Genomic DNA, 21,703 nt, shown 5'->3' on the forward strand with positions numbered 1-21,703 from the left:
GCGCTCGGGCAGCAGGATCTCACATCTCCGGAAATGTGCTCTTTTGAAATGTTTTATTTTTAATCGAACATTTAAAAAGGAGACATTTAATCGAGGAGACAGGTGCCTCCTGCACTCTGCACACACATTCAAAGGTTGAAACTGCAAATTGGTGTTTATTTGCTTGCCTGAATGCTCCATGTTGAAATTGTGACACGTGGCATTTGAGTCTTTTTTATTTTAAGCAGTAAAAATCAACTCTTGGAAACATTTCAGTGAGTGAAAAATTAAATAATAACCTCCAGAATCTTCTGGTTTAAAACACAGTTCTTTAATTATTTAAACATATTGTGCAGATATGTAAACAGACTCATGTGATCTTTATAATAATCCAGTAATCAAATGTTTCACTAAAATTTGTGTGAACAAAATTAATCCTTTTCGAACTGCTGCCATGTCACCCTTGGTGCAGAACGGTGATGTGGCTGAAACTCACAGTTTGTAAGCCACCTTGTGGACACACTTGAGATTTACTTTTTGTTTTGTTCCTTTGTACTTTTTTTATACAGTGGGGCAAAAAAGTATTTAGTCAGCCACCGATTGTGCAAGTTCCCCCACCTAAAATGATGACAGAGGTCAGTAATTTGCACCAGAGGTACACTTCAACTGTGAGAGACAGAATGTGGAAAAAAAAATCCATGAATTCACATGGTAGGATTTGTAAAGAATTTATTCGTAAATTAGGGTGGAAAATAAGTATTTGGTCACCTCAAACAAGGAAAATCTCTGGCTCTCACAGACCTGTAACGTCTTCTGTAAGAAGCTTTTCTGTCCCCCACTCGTTACCTGTATGAATGGCACCTGTTTGAACTCATCATCTGTATAAAAGACACCTGTCCACAGCCTCAAACAGTCAGACTCCAAACTCCGCCATGGCCAAGACCAAAGAGCTTTCGAAGGACACCAGGAAAAGTATTGTAGACCTGCACCAGACTGGGAAGAGGGAATCTACAATAGGCAAGCAGCTTGGTGTGAAAAAATCAACTGTGGGAGCAATCATCAGAAAATGGAAGACATACAAGACCACTGATAATCTCCCTCGATCTGGGGCTCCACGCAAGATCTCATCCCGTGGGGTCAAAATGATCATGAAAACGGTGAGCAAAGATCCCAGAACCACACGGGGGGACCTGGTGAATGACCTGCAGAGAGCTGGGACCAAAGTAACAAAGGTCACCATCAGTAACACACTACAACGGCAGGGAATCAAATCCCGCAGTGCCAGACGTGTTCCGCTGCTGAAGCCAGTGCATGTCCAGGCCCGTCTGAAGTTTGCCAGAGAGCACATGGATGATACAGCAGAGGATTGGGAGAATGTCATGTGGTCAGATGAAACCAAAGTAGAACTTTTTGGTATAAACTCAACTCGTCGTGTTTGGAGGAAGAAGAATACTGAGTTGCATCCCAAGAACACCATACCTACTGTGAAGCATGGGGGTGGAAACATCATGCTATGGGGCTGTTTTTCTGCCAAGGGGACAGGACGACTGATCCGTGTTAAGGACAGAATGAATGGGGCCATGTATCGTGAGATTTTGAGCCAAAACCTCCTTCCATCAGTGAGAACTTTGAAGATGAAACGAGGCTGGGTCTTCCAACATGACAATGATCCAAAACACACCGCCCGGGCAACAAAGGAGTGGCTCTGTAAGAAGCATTTGAAAGTCCTGGAGTGGCCTAGCCAGTCTCCAGACCTCAACCCCATCCGGTTGTTCAGTGATGACGCGACGAATCCTACTTCCGGGTCTAAAGTAGTCTGCGTTTAATATGGCTTTTGTGTTGTTAACATGTTTAATGTTATGTATTTTCTTCTATTTGATCTCAAAAAGCTCCTAAAACAGTCAGTGATCACTGTTGACCTCCCTCGGCTTTTATTACCGCTAATCATTTATTTAAGCTCAGTTTTTAAAACCTTACGATGTAACTACAGCCCAGCCCATGCAGCAGTATATGAATGACTAACCTCGTATTGTATGGATGGATTATCTCAGTTGTTCTCCTGGCTGAAGTTTGGTCCTTTTACAGCATCCTGCCATGCGATTACATTTGTTCCTGACCACCGAGAACACTCACATTAACTTTTATCGAGTGGAAAAAAAGTTAGCTTGTTTATATTATGCTAACATAGCTGTGTCGCTAGCGGTCACGTAGCACATCATTATATACCAGCTAGCCCAACTTCAGTAACCCTACAAACGTCACTGCTGTTTAGTTTTCTGTCTTCATTTATGCTGGAAGTGATAGCAGAGCTGTACGTTTTAATTTGTTTCCAAAACCCCACAGTCAGGACATGCTATATTGTATTTAGATAGAAGCTAACTCCCTGCTAACTTCTAACTCCGTTAAATGTCATAAATTCCGTTTTCATGGATGCCTGGATGTTAAACTCAATTGTTACACCTGGTAGAGCAGAACGCTGATCATTTTATTAAAGATGAAAGACTTTAGACAGTTTTTCAACTCTCAGTAATCCCATAGTGATCGTTTGATATATGGACCTGCAGCGGAGTTTAGACCCAGACACGGCTAGTGACGTCAGACTGAACAACCGGATAGAAAATCTGTGGCGGGAGTTGAAAGTCCGTGTTGCTCGGCGACAGCCCCAAAACATCACTGCTCTCGAGAAGATCTGCATGGAGGAATGGGCCAAAATACCAGCTACTGTGTGTGCAAACCTGGTAAAGACCTATAGTAAACGTTTGACCTCTGTTATTGCCAACAAAGGTTATGTTACAAAGTATTGAGTTGTATTTTTGTTATTGACCAAATACTTATTTTCCACCCTGATTTACAAATAAATTCTTTACAAATCCTACCATGTGGATTCATGGAGTTTTGTTTTTTTTTCACATTCTGTCTCTCACAGTTGAAGTGTACCTCTGGTGCAAATTACTGACCTCTGTGCAAGTTCCCCCACCTAAAATGATGACAATCGGTGGCTGACTAAATACTTTTTTGCCCCACTGTATATAATGAACTGCATTCGGTTTAAAGATACACAAAACATTTAAAAGGAAAAATGACAACACAAGAAGACAAAAAGCTTTATTCTAAATTTCATTTATTGGTGAAAGGAAGACTTTAAGCAGCAAGATCTCATGAACAAACTGGGCAAGGCACTGTCTGTCAATGGTTTTATAAGTCAACATTATTTTCCTTTTTGAGACAAGACAAGCATCTTTTAATGAGTTATCACCTATGATGACTAAATTTCAAATTAGGCTGCTAACACACAAACTTTGGGGTAAAACACAAACTGCAAGGATCACAAAAGTTACTATTCAAGGCATGTAAAGGAATCTGTAGCAGCAATCCTTTGATCTGTTTTCATGGCACATAAAATAAGTAAAACTACACTGCTGATCAAAATGTGTCTTTTTTTCTTTCATTAAAAGACATCAAAATAAAATAATCAGAAATATTTATCACTAAAATAAATTTGGGCTTAATTTGAAATGTGAAAAAGAAATCAAATACTAATTTCTAAAAAAAAAAGGTTCAATGGTTTAACGCACCCTTAAAAGAATGTCCTGTACCATCTGGTTCTTCCACTTACAAAACGCTGTCTTTAAAAAATGCTGTTCCTTTGAAAACAGGTATTGTTGACAAGTACTCCTAGTTTTCTACATTACAAAAATATCCTAAGGTGTGTCTCTCTTAGACCTTACATAATTGTATCACATTTGAAAAATCCCAAATACAAAAACACACAAATGTCATTAAATACATACAGTATATAAAAATGCATGCTTCGGAGAATGTGCCCATGTGGGACAGTATAATTTGACTCACTTGTAAAAAGGTAAACTGATTTTTCCAGTGCATGTCTGACGAAATTGTTTTATTTTACGCATTGCTTGTTTTAAGATTAAACTACAGCTTTCACCTTTACAGATGACTATGTGTTTAACAATAGAAGCCAACTTCACAAGTTACAATTACCATTGCTGTACTGGGTAAAACAATAATCACTATAATAACCAAAAAACATCCTCAGTGATAAGTAAAAGAGCAAAGACTTGATGATGATGGTTAAAAAAAATATTTTAATGGTTAAATGCAGCTGATAATTTCTACAAATTTCAATCAGATTTAATTTGCAGGTCAAATTTCAGCCTTGCTTCTTTCTTCAGCGTATGTAGGTCAGCATATGTAGATGTGCATATCAGTGCTACCTTCTCTTTTGATGTCTGAGCATGAGGAAAAAACAAGTTGCAGCGTATACGTTAAACTAAATTTGGATTCTTCAAACAACTGGATTGTTACAACATATGAGATTTGCAAATGACATACCAAGTTTATTCCGTCTCTAGGCACAGTTAGACATTTGTTTGCTTAAGCTTCAACAGCAAGTTCTACACTTTCAGCCACACAGCTGAAAGTGTAGAACTGAAAATGCAAAAAAAAAAAGAGACAAAAATCCTTAGATCCTTCATATCACATTGCCAGTAGGCTGTAAATACTGTGACTTTTAACTGCTGGATGATTCTGAGCGCAGTAAAATTAGTAAATAAACTGAATTTTCAAAATAATAATAATAATAGAAAATATTAATAATACTGCTGCTGTTTTTTTGTTCCATACAAACAATTTATTTATATTATTTGCATTTGCTCGTATAGATTGCAGTGCAATTAATTTTAAACTGCAGAAAAGCATTATTTTTCTAAAAAAAAATTAAAAATATCCAGCTTGCTGTAAAGAATCAAGTGCAAATGGTTTATGGCACAATTTGGATTTGTGAATGGCACAAAATTAAATGGATTTCTACAGCTTTTATTTAGAAATGATGATATAAAAATGTGAAAAAGATAAAACAAACTAAAAGTTGCTTGCTCAATGTGTCATGAAATGAGGCGTGAGCCCGTTACTAATATGCTACACATACCCCTAGTGAGGAATGTACTAATAAAATACAGTATGTCCCTTTTCAACCAGTGACTTGTCTAAAATTCAAAGTAAGAAATGGTAACAAACAGAACCTTCCAGATCCACATTTGTACAACATGCTGTGCTTTTGCAGCAACGTCATTTGGTGGATCTGACTTTATTTGGGTACAGAGAAAACAGCTAAAGTGAGGCAGGACTGCAGTCCAGGCAGAAAGGCCCAGCTCTGTGGGCTTTTGCGTTGGTGAATGCAGATATCACATGCATTCAAACTCATCGATACGCTGTTTGGTGTTTCCTGACCGGATCTGCCTGAGGGTCTTGTACTTGTCACGTCCTGCTCGCATGTTGTCTGCATGAATGATGTCATTTGCCGTTTTCTTGCTCTCATCCCGGGCGTTGGCCAGCTCTGAGCTTAAAGCCTGGAAAGAAGGGTACAAGTATTATAAAATTACAGTTAACATGTGCGACTCGTTGTGTAATGTCATGGTGTTTTACCCATGTTCTTGCATCAACCAGTAAGTCACTTAATTGGCTCAAAATTGACATTCTACTCACTTATTTCTGCTTTTTAAAACCTGTTTTTCAAAGGGATTCAGACTTAAATGAGGGGATTACTCTTACCTGGATCAACTTCATTATTCTACTTTAAAACAAGAATCCCTAGCTGACTGTGTGTTCTTACGAGATGTAATCATAATGTTCCTTCACTTTGCCAATACAATATCAAAAAGAATTATATTTGATTTATATCCTCCCATTTCCTTCTGCAGGCCACCTCTGTCAGCATATTTTGATCCCTGTTTTTGCCTTGTGGCACCATCAGACAGTGCAACCATGAGTGCATTTCTCTAAAGATGCTCCCACAGACATCTCAGATTGTTATGGTAGAAATCAGCATCTGTCAGACCCTGAGTGACCAAATTCCCAGTGCTCAACCCCATCAAAGTTAAAAATAATGAGAAGCATGCTACTAGTTTCCCTCCTGCTCTGATACCTTCAGGCTCCGACACTGTGGACTTCCTTCCTTGCTCCTTTTTTCTGGGTTCTACAGAAGTTGATGTTTATTCTCAAGTTCACAAGTTTACAACTCCACGATAAAATGCAGAACCACTGTGGTCAGAAGCGGACTTTGACTGAACATTCAAAAACAGCAGACCACCCTGGGAAGACTGCTGTGCATGACAAACTGGTTTGAATCTATTTGAATCACGATTTTTAAGGGTAAAAATGTATGAAATCTTTACATCTGACTGTAATAATGAAGCTGTATGACACATACACGTATCTACATACAGTCATCTGACTGCTTTAGTAGCATGACTTAATTATGCGCATTCTTTATTTTTAGTTGACTAAAGCTACTTAAAATTGTGTCAACAGTAGTCAAAGAAACAACCAAAAAAATACTTAGATACTAATCAATACTAGAAAATACTGGATTAAATACTCATTTGCAACAGTATCAGTACCAAAAGTGTTGGCTTCGCCTTCTCAATCTGACACACAACTTCACACCGTACTGCTTTCCCTTTAATGCTTCACAAATACAGACAAGCAGGCACGCAGCCCCTCCCCACACTAGCAGCTGAAGTATTTGGCATTCACAACACCGAACAGCACTTTGGGAGGAAGTTCAAGAGGCCAGTAAAGCTCCCATTTCAACAAAACTGAAGCATTAAACAGTGTAAAAGCTAACTTGGCTTCCAAATGTTCTACATTAACAGGAAAATATAATAATTTGTGTGTCATGTTTCTCTTACAGTCCCAGAGTGAAACGTGACAAAAAACAGTGGCAGCCTACCAACTTTATTTGAACAACGTTTACTTTGTCACTTTATTATTTGTATTGTTTTAATGTTTATTAAAAAAATTCCAAGGACTTACAAGTAGATGTTTCTGTAAGCGTTCGTTCTTCTCAGCTTCAGTCATTCTCTCCTCCTCGCTGCGGTCCTTGTACGTGGCAGCACCTGTTAACTCGGCGCTGGCTTCGGCGCTGCTCTCATCATTCTCATCATGCTCGTTCTCTGCGTTTAGGGGCTCCTGAGGTACCATCACTTTGTTTTTAAGCTCTTCTTTGGTCTTTTCCAGGTCCTCCTGCACTGTTGTAGCCTGAGCAAATGTAGAAATAAAAGTGAGGTGTTTTAGAAATTACCCTTATTTAATGTCTAATGAAAATGACAAAAGTGGGGGGAGCTTAACTGATATTTCTGTATTGCCATTTTTCCTACAGCATGCAGTAGAGGAGAAATGCACAGGCAGACCTATGCTACATGACCCATAGCCAGGCTCTTGGTTTCCTGTTTTGGTTTCTCTCCACCCAAGCTATATATCTTGGATATTTTTATTAGGAAATCCCTTCAGGAAATTCAATATAAAACCGAGTGCTTCTTACCCGAGGCGCTATGAGTCAAAAACTAGCTATGAGTAAGACTGGAATTTCAACTACTATTTTTTCCAAAAATTCACACAATACTGAAACCACCAGTTTGCACAACTGGTTTTTACAAGGCAGAAAATCACAATGGTTTAAAAAGGGTGAACAGGATTTCCCTCACACAAAGACATCCATCATCACTACAAACACCATGAGTCACATGGGCTAAAAAAAAGAAAAAGAAAAAAAAGAAAGGGCTGGCACCGCAGGATTTTTTTTTACCAAAAAAGACAAGAGGCAGGCTGGGAGAGTTTAACCCTCCCCCAAACCCACACAACAAAAAGACCCCAGGAATGCCTGTCCTGACTATGTCACAGAGGAGGGGCAATGTGACCAGCACAACTCTGATTAACTTCTTCCTGCCATAGTTACACTGACTTCGATTATCAATGAACAAAAAGGCTTTTAAGTCTAACAGTTGAATCTTTTCTTCTTCCTTTCACTTTTTGTCCATCCGTTTTTTTTGCTTTTCCAATTACATTTCCAAAATTACTAAAATAATATTTTTCTGTCTTCATAGTATCCTAGTTACAGAACCACAAAAGATCAGTTCTCACCACAAGATGGCAGTAAAGCACAAGTTTCCTTTTTTTTGTTTTTTGTTTTAACTAGAAAACCAGGAAGAACAAACTGAGTTCTGCAACTGCATATGCAAATATCTGTTAACGTGTTTTCTATATAGACAGCATTTCCACTATTGGCATATTTTTATGTTATCAGTTTTGAATAGCAAACTACGGAAAAGTCAAGCCACACCTTCTGCTGCCACTCTAATGCTTCTTCTTCCTTTTTCTTCTTGGCATCCTCCAGCAGGGAAATCTTGGAAGTCAGGTCAGCCAGCTCTGTGGCCTAAAAGAACATCATATTTGAAGCATCAGTACACACATTATTGCAGTTTTTTAAGTGTCAGTGTCTAATCACACTGGCTAACACACTAACCAGGTGCTCCTGGTTCTTCATCTGGTTCTCTGACTGCTGCAGCAGCGCCATCTTGGCATCCTCAGCACTCTTAAGATCACTCTCCAGGCGTTCAGCCTCCTCCTGAGCACGCTTCCTTTCCTGCTCCAACTCCAGAGCCCTCTGCGTTTGCTCCTCCAGCTCTGTGGACACACACACACAAGAATTAAGGGTAAACATCATGTGAGGAAAACATTGTCATCATTCATTACAGGCAGCTTTTCTTGAACTCTCACAGCTTCCCCACCTTGCTGAGCTTTTCTCGTCTGCTCCTCGATCCGCTTTAACCTCTCCATCAATTCCTCCTTCTCCTTTTCGATCTTTTCCTTTTCCTTCTCTGCAAGTTCTCTTTTCTTCTTTTCATTTTCCAGCACAGCTCTAATGAAAACGAAATCGTTACAGGATGATTGTACGGAAATGTTTCAAAAGCAGAGCAGATAATCACCCCATTTTATTTAGTATTTGAAAATAAAGCTAGTAATCTTTCTATAACTGTTACAATATCCTATAACAGACTGCATTTATTATTGCATCTTTGGAACAGAACTCACACAATCCATGTGTAAAATATTTGTAGGTTTTTTTGTTTGGTTCCATTTCGGTCCTACCTCTCCATCTTCTTGAGATTCTTCTCCTCCCGAGCCTGCGCCTTCATCTGTTGCACTTCAATAGTGTCGGGCTTGCGGCGGCGCATGTAGAGCTCATGGTTACCCATGCACAGAGCCAGAATACGCTTGTTGATGCGCAGCCTTGGAGCATAGAATACAAAGTCCTGCAATGGAAACATTTGAGACATTTAAAATGTCTTATTGTTACATTAATATTATTCTTAAATATAAATAACATAACATTATGTTAACATACAGGTGCTTTCTTGTCAATTGGTTTGATGACAAACTTCTTGTCATTGAAGGAAATGTTTCTTATTTCACTCCATGGAAATCCAATTTTGGGCGTCATTCTGTAAGAGAACAAAAATGCTTGGTCAGCACTGCACAGTGTACCTTTTGCGAAACACAAACCCTTCTGTGGAAACACTTACTTATCATTTTGTTCATAAATGTTGAGACCCAAAGCATCCACTCCCAACCACAGCTCTGTTCCCTTCTTATTTTTGATGTTGAAGTAATTGACTCCGTACATCTCGAGGTCCTGAGCAATTTTCAGATACTCCATCATGGATTCCTCTCTGTGAACAAATAAGACGTCTTTAACTTTTGCTAAAAGAAGAATTCACAGTCAGAGCGTGGCGTGCTGTTTGCACTGTTCTAACCGGCTGCAGAGGCCAAAGCTCAAATGCAGAGCTTTCAGGATGTGTGGTTGAGCGGGTTATACCTCTTTTTTAACCTTACCTGAACTATGAAACTTAACTGATCAACAGAGCAACTGGAGAAACATATAATGAATCTAGGCTGTGTTTACTGTTTATCTACGACAAGCTAACCTGACTGATGAAACACATATGGAAGCCAATAAAGGACATTCACTACTGTCTTCAATAAAGCATATACTAAAAATGTCAGTGGCACAAACAGTACTCAGATCAACAAACTGCAGTGACTCAAGGCCAGTAACAAACTTTCAGAGCACCTGTGAGTCAACACAAAGGCCGTGGTAACACACTCTCAGTTAGCTCTATCTCAAATTCACGGAAATGACAGAAGAGGGAAGAAACTGTAGCAACAGAGAACAACAAGGTAATTCAACTAGGAATAACTTCCTCAACAGTCTTATGTTTTAGTAGGTTATGAAGTGTGTATATAAGCTGTGGCTACCCTAATGTAGTCACTGAAGACTACATTGTAGTCAAGTGGCAGAAAAAATAAGTGTGCACAATGATAATGGAAAGTTTAAGCTACACATTTTCACATCCCCAGAGATGCAATAATTTCACAAATATCCATATTTTAGGCAACCGTCCTCTCTTTCACGTGTTTGTGTGTGTGCTGGGGAACACGTGTGTCGCTGATCACCTCATCATGCCCTTGTGCTCTTCATGCCACACTTGAATCCTCTCTTCCCACTGTTCCTTGTTGAGCTTGTGCTGATCCAGGACTCTGAGAACATGAGAGGCCCAAGTGTCAAAGAAACATGTCAGGAATGTTTCACGTGAACCTGCATATTGAAGTGGCAATAAAGCCCACGTTACCTTTGCGGAAGCAGGTGTTCACTGCTCAAATAGCCTGGTTTGTGGACTTCCTTATTGTAGTCAGCATACTTGGCCTGCACCGCGTAGGAGGCCAGAAGGACCGCTGTCTCTGGAGGGCAGTAGATGTCATCATTTAAGATTCCCTCCTTTACCTGCAGGAAGAATAGCCGCTGTGTGGCATCCTGGATTAACTCCTCTGAGACATCCTCGGGGAAGAACTTGGCACGGAACTTAAACAGCAGCGGGCTTTCCTTCCTCACATCCTGGGCTGTTACCTAAAATATGATCCGACACGGGTGAGAGGGTAGAGGTTATGCTTCTGTTTGTGGACTCGAGATCAAAAAGCGCAGTTCATGCTTGAAAAAAGACGGCCCAGTGAATGAAGTGTACTGAGTACTGAGGAGCTCACCTTCTTATTGAGCTTCAGCCAAGTAGAGAAACCCTTTGTGTCCTGGTACTGGAGTCCAAAGTACCAAACCTCTCGTAGGCCGATGGTTTTCACAACCTTTAAATAAAAACAGCAACAAAAATAAAAATATGAAATATAATTCCCTTGTTTTATTCTGTTATTTAAGGGGTTTCAGCCACAAAGATTTACTGCTTTCCTAATTTCAAATGTATTGTTTTTATCATCAGCCAAAAATAAAAAAAATTAATAGCCATGAAAATAATATATAATAATAATATATAATAATCTCCCGGCATTTTCCAGAAATAGGAGTACTAAACCCCACCACAGTACTCATCAAAGAGTCATCATTTATGTTTAATGGTAACTTAAGTGCTGGCTAGAGGAAACAGTTTCTCATACCTGGTCAAAGAGTTGCTTTCCTGTTGTATTGGGCTGAATGGCGAACTCCAGTTCGGCATCCATAGTGGTGACTCTTACGCTAATCTGAGGAACAGAGGAAAGGAAAAAAAACTTTTTCAAATATGCAAATAAAAAAAGACAGTATTTTGAGTATCATTGTACTATCATTGTATCATTGAAATGATTGTACCATATCATTTCTTGGTAAATAGAGAATAGACAAAACTAGATCTTCTGTTCTTCTCTTAAACATTATGAGACTCTGCATTTAATCATTAGTTATTATTAACCTGTCTCCCTCCCCTCACTCCCAACAGGTCGTGGCAGACAGCTGCCCCTGCCTGAGCCTGGATCTGCTGGAGCCTTCTTCCTGTTAAAAGCGAGTTTTTCCTTCCCACTGTCAAAAGGTACTCGCTCATTTGATTTAGAAACCCCTCTGTGTTAATATACGGTCTTTACCGAACAATAAAAAGCAAACTCTATGCAATATATAAGCTCTCGTGCATTAAAAACTGTGTCATTCTATGCAAACCATTTAATGGCGACCATCTTTAACAAGTGTAGCATCTCAAAATGTGTGGCACTCTTGTAGAATTCATTAAATGTGCCTGCAATAAAAGTGTGCACACATCTCCCAGTCCTGCTGGAGAACAAAGTAACACTGCAGTCCAATTACCTTTTTACTATTTTATTCTGAAATTTAGAAAAGACTGCATCTCAGGGTTACGACGAATGTACCAATCTGGCTCTGTCTCAGTCAAGAACTTATCTACAGGAAGTAACCACATCCTTTGGTGGTCGGGCCCTGTGAGGCATGACTGTTAAACACTGAGCTCTCATGAGAGATGTGCACATCCTGTCATGCATCAGACAACCTGTCTGGTGTAGCAGGATTTAACAAGATCGGTTTGTAGACAGAACTTTAGCTCGATCTCTTTTTCAGGTATCACACTTTGCTACCCTGGGTTATTCAGTAAACGAGGCACGCCTTAGTTAGACAAATTGTTATATCTGTGTCTTACAAAATCATGTCTGAAGTTGAACACATTTATTTAACCTTTTCTTTGGAAAAGCTTGCTCAGAAGGTGGCAAGAAAAGAAAAAGAAAAAAGTATGTACTCAGTAGGCTGTGCAGGAATCCCTCATTTATTGTGCCCTCTTAGAGACTAGGAAAAAAAGAAAAAGAAAAAAGAAACACCAGCATGCATGTCTATTGGGAAATAACTGTGCAGGCAGAGGCCCACGCCTGCCCTGAACAACAATGGTATGTATTATTTCCTAGTTGCGGGGTTGATTAGAGTTGCGTTCTTTCCCATCCATGTCAGCAGGACCCTATTTACTGCTCAGGACACTTGCCCCACTGTCACTTCCTGCCATCCCAGGCAGTTAAGAGCTGAGGAGAAACCTTAAATCTGGGCCCACTCTGAATGCCAACACTGCAGTCTAGAATCGTCTATACACAGGAGTTGTTAAGCTTCCAGTTATGAACTTTAGGCGATACACTTTTTTATATTTGAGCAGATAAGAGTTCAGTTTGTGGCCACCCTGATGGTGTCTAAGCAGTTTCATTTCCTGAATCAAAATAGTTAATCTTGCAAGAAAAGGGAACTACGCTTATACATTTTCTGCCTAGTTAGGGTGTGTCTCTCATGGCCAGGGCTCAAAAACACTTAACACACTATTATTAGCACATGCTGAAAAACACCCTGTTATGGCCCACGTGCCATGTTTCCATGACTTTCTCTTAGCTCTTTTTTTAATCGCACCAAAGCGATACTGCAAGAATAAAATCCCAAACTCGTACATTTCACATTGAGAAACACATCTGTGACCGATTTTGTCACATGGGTGTATTTGATGACTGACTTGTTTAAAGCTTTACTGTATGTCATGTGAAGCTGCTTATAACAATCTGCCACTTCACTGACTGTCTGAAACGTATGAGTTAATCTGTGTTATTTTATTTATATTTGTTTTAATGTAATACCACAGCTGAATGCTACAAAAATAATTCTTTTCCAGACTCAAATCAAAGGTCTAATGCCTTGACTTACCAACAACTGTTCAAGCCATGCTGGACTCACAACACAATATTAGTTATTTAACAAAGAATTATCAGGATACACATATGCTAAGGGTGACAATGCCAACATTGTGATGTTTAGTGGGTCTAACATTCACTTTTGTGAGCAAATAATGAGTTTGATTGAGGCTGAATATAATTTAGTTATCAGAAATGTCACGGTAATCCTAAAAGTCTGCAATTTTTTCACTAATTTCATCTTAATGGCATGTTTGTTCAAACTGTACCAAGCTAACTATAATGCTGAAAACGCACGTAGCAGGTGAGAGCTGTTGGGCTTACTGAATACAGAAAGCTGCACTAACCACAAAGAATAAAAAAAAAAAAGGACGCAACTATCATAAGTAAAAAGTGTGCACGTGTCTTACAATTGTACAGCCACTGAATGGCAATGGGGTGATGAGCAGTTAACCTGAAAGTTAACTGGGGCCAAACATCTGGGTTGCCTTGTCAGTAAGAGGAAGCAAAACTGATGAAAACTAAATTAAACGTGGTGTTAAATATTGAGTGAAGACACAGTGATGCAAGCAGTCTGTCACTAATTTTTCTAGGTTCATCAAGCTTCCTTAGCAAAATCTTTTTTAAATCCCCTCTGTATATTCAATTTCGATTTAACAAACATGTTACTAAACCAGCAGAAACAGAGGTCACCGGAGAGCATTTGCTGCAATTAGGGCTGCCACGATTAGTCAACTAGTCACGATTACGTCGACTATCAAAATCGTCGACAGCTAATTTAATAGTTGACGCCTCGTTTGAAGCTTTGTAAGATCGCAAAAGACGCAGGAATAAGTAGTAGGATTTAAGAGTGTAATAACGGACTGAAACAGAAGATGGCAGCACTGCATGTACAAGGATGCCAGCTGCAGTTAAACCCCGAAGAAGAAGAAGAAGAAGAAGCTATGTCCCAGAATTCATAGCGCGGCCCTGCTCAGTTTCCAACAATGGCGGCAGATAGTTCGTTTTAATATTACTCTTTCTGGGTCACAAAATAAACGTTTAACATGTTTTCGGGCGAGAATGTAACTGTGTAAACTTCAAATATCTGCTCAGTTTATCAAGACACCACATATTTTGAAAAGCGCTCCGACGTTTTCGGAGACGTCTGTTACCCACCAGCTGGATAGCTAGCCGGGGGCAAGGCTCACTAGAGCCGGTGAGAACACCGGACTCCGGGCAAATCGTTTTCAAACGCAACGCCCTCTTTCACTACTCAGGTTAAACATGATATATAAGTCACTTAGATAACTTAAAAATGTTATTGTTTGGCTTTTTTTTGTATTATTACGGAGCCCCGCAGGGGACATGGGAGGAAAAAAAAAAATTAGGGAGAAAAAAAAATTAAGACGAACTTTTGCGAGATCTCGCAAAACAAACTCGGGATCTCGCAAAACTTTTGCGAGATCTCGCAAAACAAACTCGGGATCTCGCAAAACTTTCTCGCGAAAGTTGAATTCCAACAATGGCGGCAGCTACTTAGTTGTAATATTACTCTTTCTGGGTCACAAAATACACTTTTAAGATATTTTGAGGCGTGAATGTAGTTGTGTAAACGTCAGATACCTGCTCGGTTTACAAGACATCACATATTTGCAAAAGTGCTCCGACGTTTTTGGAGATCTGACACCCACTAGCTCGAAGCTAACGGGAGGTCGAGACCTACTACAGCCGGGAGGAACACCGCTTTCCCGGCACATCGTGCCTCGACCTCCCGGTCGGCTTCGAGCTGGCGGCCTCCGAAGAATGCGGCTAAAGCTTTTGCGAGATCTCGCAATACTTTTGCGAGATCCCGAGTTTGTTTTGCGAGATCTCACAAAAGTCAGTCTTAATTTTTTTTTTTCTCCCTAATTTTTTTTCCCTCCCATGTCCCCTGCGGGGCTCCGTATATTATTGATTATCAGAAGTGTGAGATTCTCCAGAATATACTCCGGTGTTCTGTTATATTTTAGATAGCAAGGAGCAGATGGCTGAGTTTATTAAACTTCACCGAAACAATCTGCAGATTTCATTCAAATTTAATAAATGATCATCTTGCCTTTATTTTTAGTTAGCACATACCTTAAACACTTAAAGCTGTAAGCTAATGATAGTTATTTAAGAGCAGATGCATGCTGGTGCAATAAACTGTACATTTTACGTCCAACGGATGCATGATCTGATTTGTCGACTAATCGCAAAAATAATCTGTGACTAGTCGACTATCAAAATAATCGTTTGCGGCAGCCCTATTTGCAATAACTGCAATTACTTATTTTAAAGAAAAAAAAAAACTAAGTGCCAGCTAGTTTAACCCTGTAAGGTTTCAAGTCACAAGAGAGCTTCAGTAAATTTAATCTTTAGATACAGCCCCACTGACGTGCCAGAATTCAACTTCTGCCTTACATTCCCACACAAGAGTTATCTCCATGTGTTGCTCACAACTACAATCTGTCCAATACAAGCTGAGACGATAAAGAAGATAATCCTAAGTGGTTCCTGGAACAAGTAGGAATGAGCTAGGCTCTGGACTAACAGTTCTTTGACGTGAAAGAGCGGAGGGGTTTTTAAAGAAGGTCACTATCAGAGTGTACGATAAGCCTGGCTTATTTTACAACTGATTTATAACAACGAGAAACATGCATCAGAACATGCCATTCTTTCAGTGTTTACCCCAATAACCATAGCAACTGCACATTGATAATTCTGAGTCATACATCTGAGTCATGCCATGCATGAGAGTCACACAATGTCAGCATCTAAAGTCAACAACTGCTTAACAAAGCATCCTCTTGGTTGCCAGAGAAACGCTACTGCTGGCTCCACCGCAACCCGATTTACAGTTTGGTGTATCTGACAGATAAACTGAGGATGTCAGGGGCAACCAGAGTGCAATTCAGATTCCAATCCATTCAGGTGAAATGCATTTTTTCCTTCTTTACTCAAGCATGAGAGACATTTTAGTTTTACCAAATGGCTATAAATGCTCTCACTTCCATCAGATATGCTAATATGAATTGATCAATTGCTCATTCTGAACGAACAAAAGCTTTGAATCTGGTTCTATTACAACGAACACGGAACATTAACAGTTCAGGTTGTTTAAAGCAACATTTGACATGGTAAAATGTGCGAAAATGTCATGACTTCCACTTCCTGTGCGATTCACAATTAACATCTCGTTATGTTATCGCTCAAAGCGTGGAAAATTAAAAAAAAAACTTGTGGGCAAGATGATAAGCATATGACTCTCTGACTAGAGTTTGCAGTTAGTTAACAGGAAAATGGAAATAATTTAGCTCCATTATAAGTTTAAAATTGAATCCTCATTACAACCTTAAGGGTATCTTCATTGTTAATGTCACCAAGTCTTCTTTTCTGGTTATTTTGGGTTTACTGTGTGCTTACGGGTATTAGCATTAAACGAAAGAAATTCAAACTCTGTCACAGGAAGAGGAGGGTCGAAAAAAAGGATCGTGTTTCTTCTTTCTAACCAGGGGAGAGTACAAACACGCACACACAAACACACTCAAGTTTGGGTCTTTTAGAGCCGTTTCCCACGACCACTGTTTATTTGATTTTTAAAATGTCGGCGCAAGCAAACTGGAACAGAGTCTTGTTAGTTTTGCTGCTTCTGGTGAAACTGCTGAGTGACATCTGTCTGAGCCAATCATGGAATTTACCGTCTGCTCTAAAAAATATCCAATAATAAGAAATCCCAAGCACCAACTGATTAAAGTATGTTTTATGCATACTTGTCTTCTTTGTCAGGTATTCTCTGGCACATTGTTAGAGCCATGTAGACGTGCAGAGATTAGGCAATAGCATGGAGGTGTTAATATGTGTCAAAGTGCAGTACAAATTTTCCATTCCTGACATCTTTTCAGATGACTAATGTTAAGTCCTGAAAGTTGCCACTGTACAGTAGAACTGCTATGCTACCTGTTCACCTTGTGTGGAATTATGATTTGTCCGTCTTTGTGTAGATCCAAATAAGCTAATACATTAGCAGGTCAGCAGGGTGGTTCTAAAATAAACTAAATTATCAGTTGTCAGCTGAGGCAAAGCTAACCAAATAATCAGCATAAGATCAAACTGGTCTATTGAGAACCAATGCTAGCTCATAAGCAACAACAAATACAGTATTAAGGATGTCAAATCAGAACACTACATGACCAGCAACAAAGTACTTACGTTCAGATCTTTGATATTTGCCACAGCTTTCAAAGAGAAACCTTTAAAAAGTGAACTTTTGATTGCAGTTTGTCCACCAGCTCTACCTCTACACTGTTAATCTGCTCTGCTATGTGCACCACAGACCCATATTTAATCTCCTGCTACTTGCATACTTCCAGGTCTTTCCATTTGCCACGTCTCCATAGACACGCTTGTTAAAAATGTGATCATTCCAAGGAGAAAGCTAGATCTGTCATCATTCCTGCAATTCGAGCTAAAATGGTAAGTTATGCTTAATTTTTATGTGGTAACAGCTGCCCATATGTGCATTTCTTGAGTCTAAGGAGTTAACATGAAAAAGTGTACCAGCTCTGAAATGGTTCTAGCGTTGAAAAAAACAGGTAGGAAAGTAAGTGAACCAACCGTCATGGGGTTGCATGAGTGGGAAAATCCTTTGCTTTGTAACAACATGGGGTGAAATTCTAGCAATAAAGCTGATAATTGTTTTGTGCTTCTGAAAATACAGCCTATTTAAAAAATAATTTTAAGCTACTGTTACCTTCTTGATAAAGCAGACAAAAAGCTGCAATTCCATGTAACAGCAGCACATAAACAAAATCAGTGTAATAACAGAGCTGCATTAGGAACTAAGAACAACAAAAAAACTGTGGCAACAACAGACATGCAGAAAAATTCTGAGAAAGGGTTTTGCACTGCTGTAGTGCAATCTAAAGTGGGGCATGGTATCTGAAGACCATGCGAAGGAAAGCAGGGAGGAGATCAGCCAGACTGTGATGTGAAAGTCCATATAAGGCTGCAGGCGAGGAAATTACCAGAAAGGAACTGATGTAAGTACAGAAACCTTGAGTCATAACACGACTTCCTAGGGAAACTGAAGGACTGCCAAAAGGAGTCCTGTAAAGGCTGAGCTTCGCAATAATTATTGCTTTTGAGTGACATTAAGCTTTATTAAATGTAACTTGAACACCGGAAAAATAAACTGTCTGAAAAACTAGGTTAAAAAAAACAGGTAATTTAAAACGATCTATGAATCCCAGAGGCAGCTTGGTGGGGACATGACTTTTACTTTTGCTGGATACAGAGTTGCTTGATTTGCTGAATCAGTTTATCTAACTTCCTTTTTTAATGCTCCTCATCTGTTGCATCTTTGCATAGCACCTTTAGCTAACGAGAAAGGAAATGAACCGATGAGTGTCACACATCTGAGTTTTAACCATTGCACCTGTTCACCTTTGTGCTACTGTGCATACAGGGTTTACTCCATCTACACAAATAGAATAGAATATATTTTCTTATAGTTCCAATGATTATACTTTTGGCAGTGGCAGCACAACGCGTGCTGTTCATTAATGAATATAAAAACCCCACAATCTGCTGTTTATTTTGAGAAAATGTTGCTGCTTCTTCCTGACCAACAACTGGTTTACTTTTTTCTAACTGACAGCATGACAAAAATGTGTTCTTCTGATTTGACAGTAACTATCATTTAGGTGCTTTTGAGGTGTTTGAGGTTCCCACTGGTGACTGCAAAAGCAGCTACTTTAAACACGGCTCTGGTTTTGCTGAGGTTAACAACATCCCAGCTGCACTCTGCAGACAGACGCTGATACTTAGCAATGGACTAAAATGCATGGCAAGTGAACAATTCATTATAGGAAACAACTTCAAAGACAAATATCTGTGTCTGTGTGGGACGCAAGCTCTTAGTTGAACTACATTTATTACAAACTGCACTTGGGTTATAATCAGTAGTGTAAGTGCAGAAAAAAAACATTAAAAAAAATGTTTGATTTTTTTTTGCTAATATACAATTGAAATTCAATAGTTATGTAGTGACTCAAGAGAAACATTTTTTCCTCACAATGGGTCTTTGGGAGGTGACTAGATACATTTTCAATACTGGTACACTAAATGTAATTTTTGCTTCCCTGACCACCTGATAAATGAAAGTGTTGATTATACCATTTAAGTAAATGCTAGTAACTAGTGATTGGTTGTGCCAAAAATGCCTCCATGCAGAAAAGAAAAAAACAAAACAAAACATGCTGATATTAGACGAATTCCTCTGGGGAAGAAGAGGGTAGTGAAGGCTTTTTAATGCCAGGATGCTTGACATTTTTTTCTGGTTGACAACTTGGAAAAATATCAAGGAAGTACGAGCAGAAACAATACTGTAGGAAGAAAGCAGGTACGAGACTTGGAGGCTTTTTTTCTCTCCTTTGTAACATTGAATGTTTCCGGCCTGAATATAATATATGACTAGTAAAAGGTGATAAATTTGGTATCATACTCAGGTAGTAGCTATAAAACTAATCCAGTATTATATTAACCAATCTGTAAAATAATAGTTTATTATTTATAAAAATCTGACACACAATCTGGGGATAAACATGATAGCACTACGATGAATTACAGCATCTGCACTGTGAAATGTGAATCACTCTGTAGGCTATATAATGCCGATCACCTTCTCATTGGTCATGTGTGAATCTTTTAGTAGCATCATGTCCCTTTTACATTCAGAATGTGCACGTGGGTATCTCAGGACAATGTGCAGATAAGAAGAATGACTGCACACAGATTCAGCAGCTTCTTTGTTATCTTCTTCATTCAGAAAGCATTTCACTGAGTCAAAGCCCCACACACCTTCACCCAGCCGAGCAGAACCGATGAGTTTGAAACCGCATTCAATTCTTTTGTCCACTGATAAAGGCATCCACGGGAATATTGGGCTGTGCCTTTTATAATGCTGTAGGTCTGGACCCCCTTATTTTCTTTGTTCAGAGCTCCACCAGTACCAGCACAAATCTGTGAGTGCTCCTTCATTTCAAGAGCAGTTATTTTTGCCTTTATTTAATAACCTTCGCAATGTAGCATTAAAAAAGCTCTCTGTGTCTCCTCTTTTGCCTCCTAGCCGTTTGCAGATTTGCCTCCATTTGCTCCTGTTTTGACCATAACAGCTGGCCTGGCTGACAGTTCAAATCCTTAAGAGCTGACTGAGAGGGAGGCCTGAGAAGGACTAGCTCGCTGCTAGTCCAGGATACACCTCCGCAGAAAAACAGTATAAAAAGTATAATTTAAGCCTAAATATACAACTCTAGAGCATTTTAATAGCACGCGGCTTCCACCCTGAATGAATGATTTGATTTAAGGCGCTAATTTTAGTGAACACAGGGTAGGAAGCGCGCACGCGCACACACCTAACGGAAAGTACCACAGTAATCCTCGGGTGAGTTTGAAAGGATGCGAAAGATTTTTAAACACGGTAAAACCCATCGGACATGCACTTTAGTTTATCTTACTGTTGTTAGTGAATAACAACGCGAAACACCCACACCTAATTAAAATCGCGTACTGAAAAAGAGACAGAAAAGGCAAAGTAGCTTCTGACATAACAACATAAATGTACTTTTCAGCCTTACCGTTTTCGGCATCTTTCTTTTCTTTCACGTCCGGCTCAGGCTTTCTATGAAGTTATTAAATAAAAAGAGCAGTTTGCTAAACCAGGAGAAAACTTTTTCCCATCAGAACAACGGCGCCAACCAAACGCTTTCCCGTCTCGAGGAAACAAAACCTCACTTTTTTCCGTTGGACTGCGAAGAGCTATTTTCGACCCTACGCGAGTGGGGGGTGTTTTTCCTTTGTTTCGCCTTAAAGTAAAATGGACTCGAGCTGGATTTCCTGCTAACGGTACCCTGCAAACCACACCCAACCCGATGACAGGACAGCGGAGTGAAAAAGAGGTTCAGGCCAGCAGCAGACTCCGCCTGCAGTAGTCGCATCATCATGGCTGCGTGCGGTTCACTGTCTCAGTCAAAAAAGTTTCCCAGCACTCTCACTTTTAGCAGACAGGCCACGTTAAATACCATTCTTTATATGAGTCTTTTATTTAAACGACGACCAGTGTGCTGGGATACTTTGAGAATACAAGAAGGCAGAAAGTACCAGCAAACATGTCAGTATCTAAAACAAGCCTGTTAGAGTGTCCAATATATTCGTCGTCGGCCTCTAGCGCTGTGCTAAAGGCTGGTAACCAATACTTTTAATCTATAAAGGCAGCTTATGAGAGATGGTGTTGACGCAGTCTGCTTTTTATCTTCATGTTTTGTTTGTTTATATTTTTTGCACAGTAGTTGGGTGGCGCACCCATAATTTCGTTGTATATGTT

At 39.5% G+C, this 21,703-nt stretch overlaps 1 protein-coding gene across 1 annotated transcript; it reads right to left on the bottom strand.

Moving 5' to 3' along the window:
* Positions 1 to 4,065: 4,065 nt before the first annotated feature.
* LOC113030454 (moesin a) lies at positions 4,066 to 21,278 on the bottom strand. Its single transcript, XM_026181928.2, has 13 exons — positions 20,958 to 21,278; positions 11,281 to 11,364; positions 10,879 to 10,974; positions 10,470 to 10,744; positions 10,294 to 10,377; positions 9,363 to 9,509; positions 9,185 to 9,281; positions 8,929 to 9,092; positions 8,568 to 8,698; positions 8,303 to 8,463; positions 8,120 to 8,212; positions 6,814 to 7,038; positions 4,066 to 5,348 (listed from the first exon to the last, which is right to left on the bottom strand). The coding sequence occupies exons 1-13, from the start codon at positions 20,967 to 20,969 to the stop codon at positions 5,184 to 5,186; spliced, it is 1,734 nt and encodes a 577-aa protein (XP_026037713.1). The 5' UTR covers positions 20,970 to 21,278; the 3' UTR covers positions 4,066 to 5,183.
* Positions 21,279 to 21,703: the final 425 nt, after the last annotated feature.

The sequence above is a fragment of the Astatotilapia calliptera genome, chromosome 10 (genome assembly GCF_964374335.1).
Source record: "Astatotilapia calliptera chromosome 10, fAstCal68.1, whole genome shotgun sequence".
Taxonomy (NCBI): Eukaryota; Metazoa; Chordata; class Actinopteri; order Cichliformes; family Cichlidae; genus Astatotilapia; species Astatotilapia calliptera.

Bases quoted from the DNA above. Each gene is read 5' to 3' on its own strand.
- LOC113030454 (XM_026181928.2), bottom strand. The intron at 9,510-10,293 runs GTGATCAGCGAC...ATTTGTTCACAG, and splicing joins GAGCACAAGGGCATGATGAG to AGAGGAATCCATGATGGAGT. The intron at 8,464-8,567 runs GTGGGGAAGCTG...GTGTGTCCACAG, and splicing joins GACGAGAAAAGCTCAGCAAG to AGCTGGAGGAGCAAACGCAG.